This window comes from Hypomesus nipponensis, chromosome 25 (assembly GCF_054491055.1).
Source record: "Hypomesus nipponensis isolate SF chromosome 25, ASM5449105v1, whole genome shotgun sequence".
Lineage (NCBI taxonomy): Eukaryota > Metazoa > Chordata > Actinopteri > Osmeriformes > Osmeridae > Hypomesus > Hypomesus nipponensis.
Genome location: NC_140385.1, coordinates 3,016,643 through 3,017,500, shown reverse-complemented (window position 1 = coordinate 3,017,500; position 858 = coordinate 3,016,643). Strand labels below are relative to the sequence as shown.

General features: G+C 55.4%; 1 protein-coding gene across 1 annotated transcript in view; it reads left to right on the top strand.

Annotated features, from left to right (window-relative positions):
- Nucleotides 1-858, top strand: part of LOC146221781 (actin-binding protein WASF3) — a 16,971-nt gene extending 16,113 nt beyond the window's left edge. Inside the window, 3 exon segments of the mRNA XM_084691347.1 lie at nucleotides 1-32; nucleotides 35-239; nucleotides 701-858. The exon segment at nucleotides 1-32 is cut by the window's left edge and continues 152 nt beyond it. Coding sequence (XP_084547473.1) covers nucleotides 1-32; nucleotides 35-239; nucleotides 701-858 — 395 coding nt within the window.

The window sequence follows — 858 nt, the reverse complement described above, 5'->3', positions numbered from 1 at the left end:
GCACCTACAGCCCCTCCCCCCTCCCCCCGCCCTCCCCGCCAACTACGTGCCCTCCCCCTCCCACCCTCCCCCTGCCGCCCCTCCCCCGCCCCCGCCCGGCCTCCCCCCCTCCCACATCCTCTCTCCGGCGCACGCCATTGGTGCATTGGCTGGCGAGGCTCCGCCCACCAGGAAGGGGCAGGTGTCGGTGATCCCGATGAGCGACGCTCGCAGCGACCTGCTGGCAGCCATACGTAGAGGTGTGTGTGTGTAAATACCTGTGTGTGTGTGTGTGTGTTAATACCTGGTGTGTGTGTGTGTTAATACCTGTGTGTGTGTTAATACCTGTGTGTGTGTGTGTGTGTTAATACCTGGTGTGTGTGTGTGTTAATACCTGTGTGTGTGTTAATACCTGTGTGTGTGTGTGTGTGTGTGTGTGTTAATACCTGTGTGTGTGTTAATACCTGTGTGTGTGTGTGTGTGTGTAAATACCTGTGTGTGTGTTAATACCTGGTGTGTGTGTGTGTTAATACCTGTGTGTGTGTGTGTGTTAATACCTGTGTGTGTGTGTGTGTTAATACCTGTGTGTGTGTGTGTGTTTTACATTCATGCCTCTATGTGAGCTTGTCTCTCTTAACGCCTCTGTTTGTACGCTGTGTGCGTGCTGTGTGTGTGCTGTGTGTGTGTGTTCTGTGTGCTCTGTGTGTGTGTGTGTGAGCAGGCATCCAGCTGAGGAAGGTGCAGGAGCAGAGGGAGCAGGAGGCCAAGAGGGAGCCAGTAGGAAACGACGTGGCCACTATCCTATCACGTCGCATCGCCGTGGAGTACAGCGAATCGGACGAGGACTCCGAACCGGACGACAACGAGTGGTCCGACTGA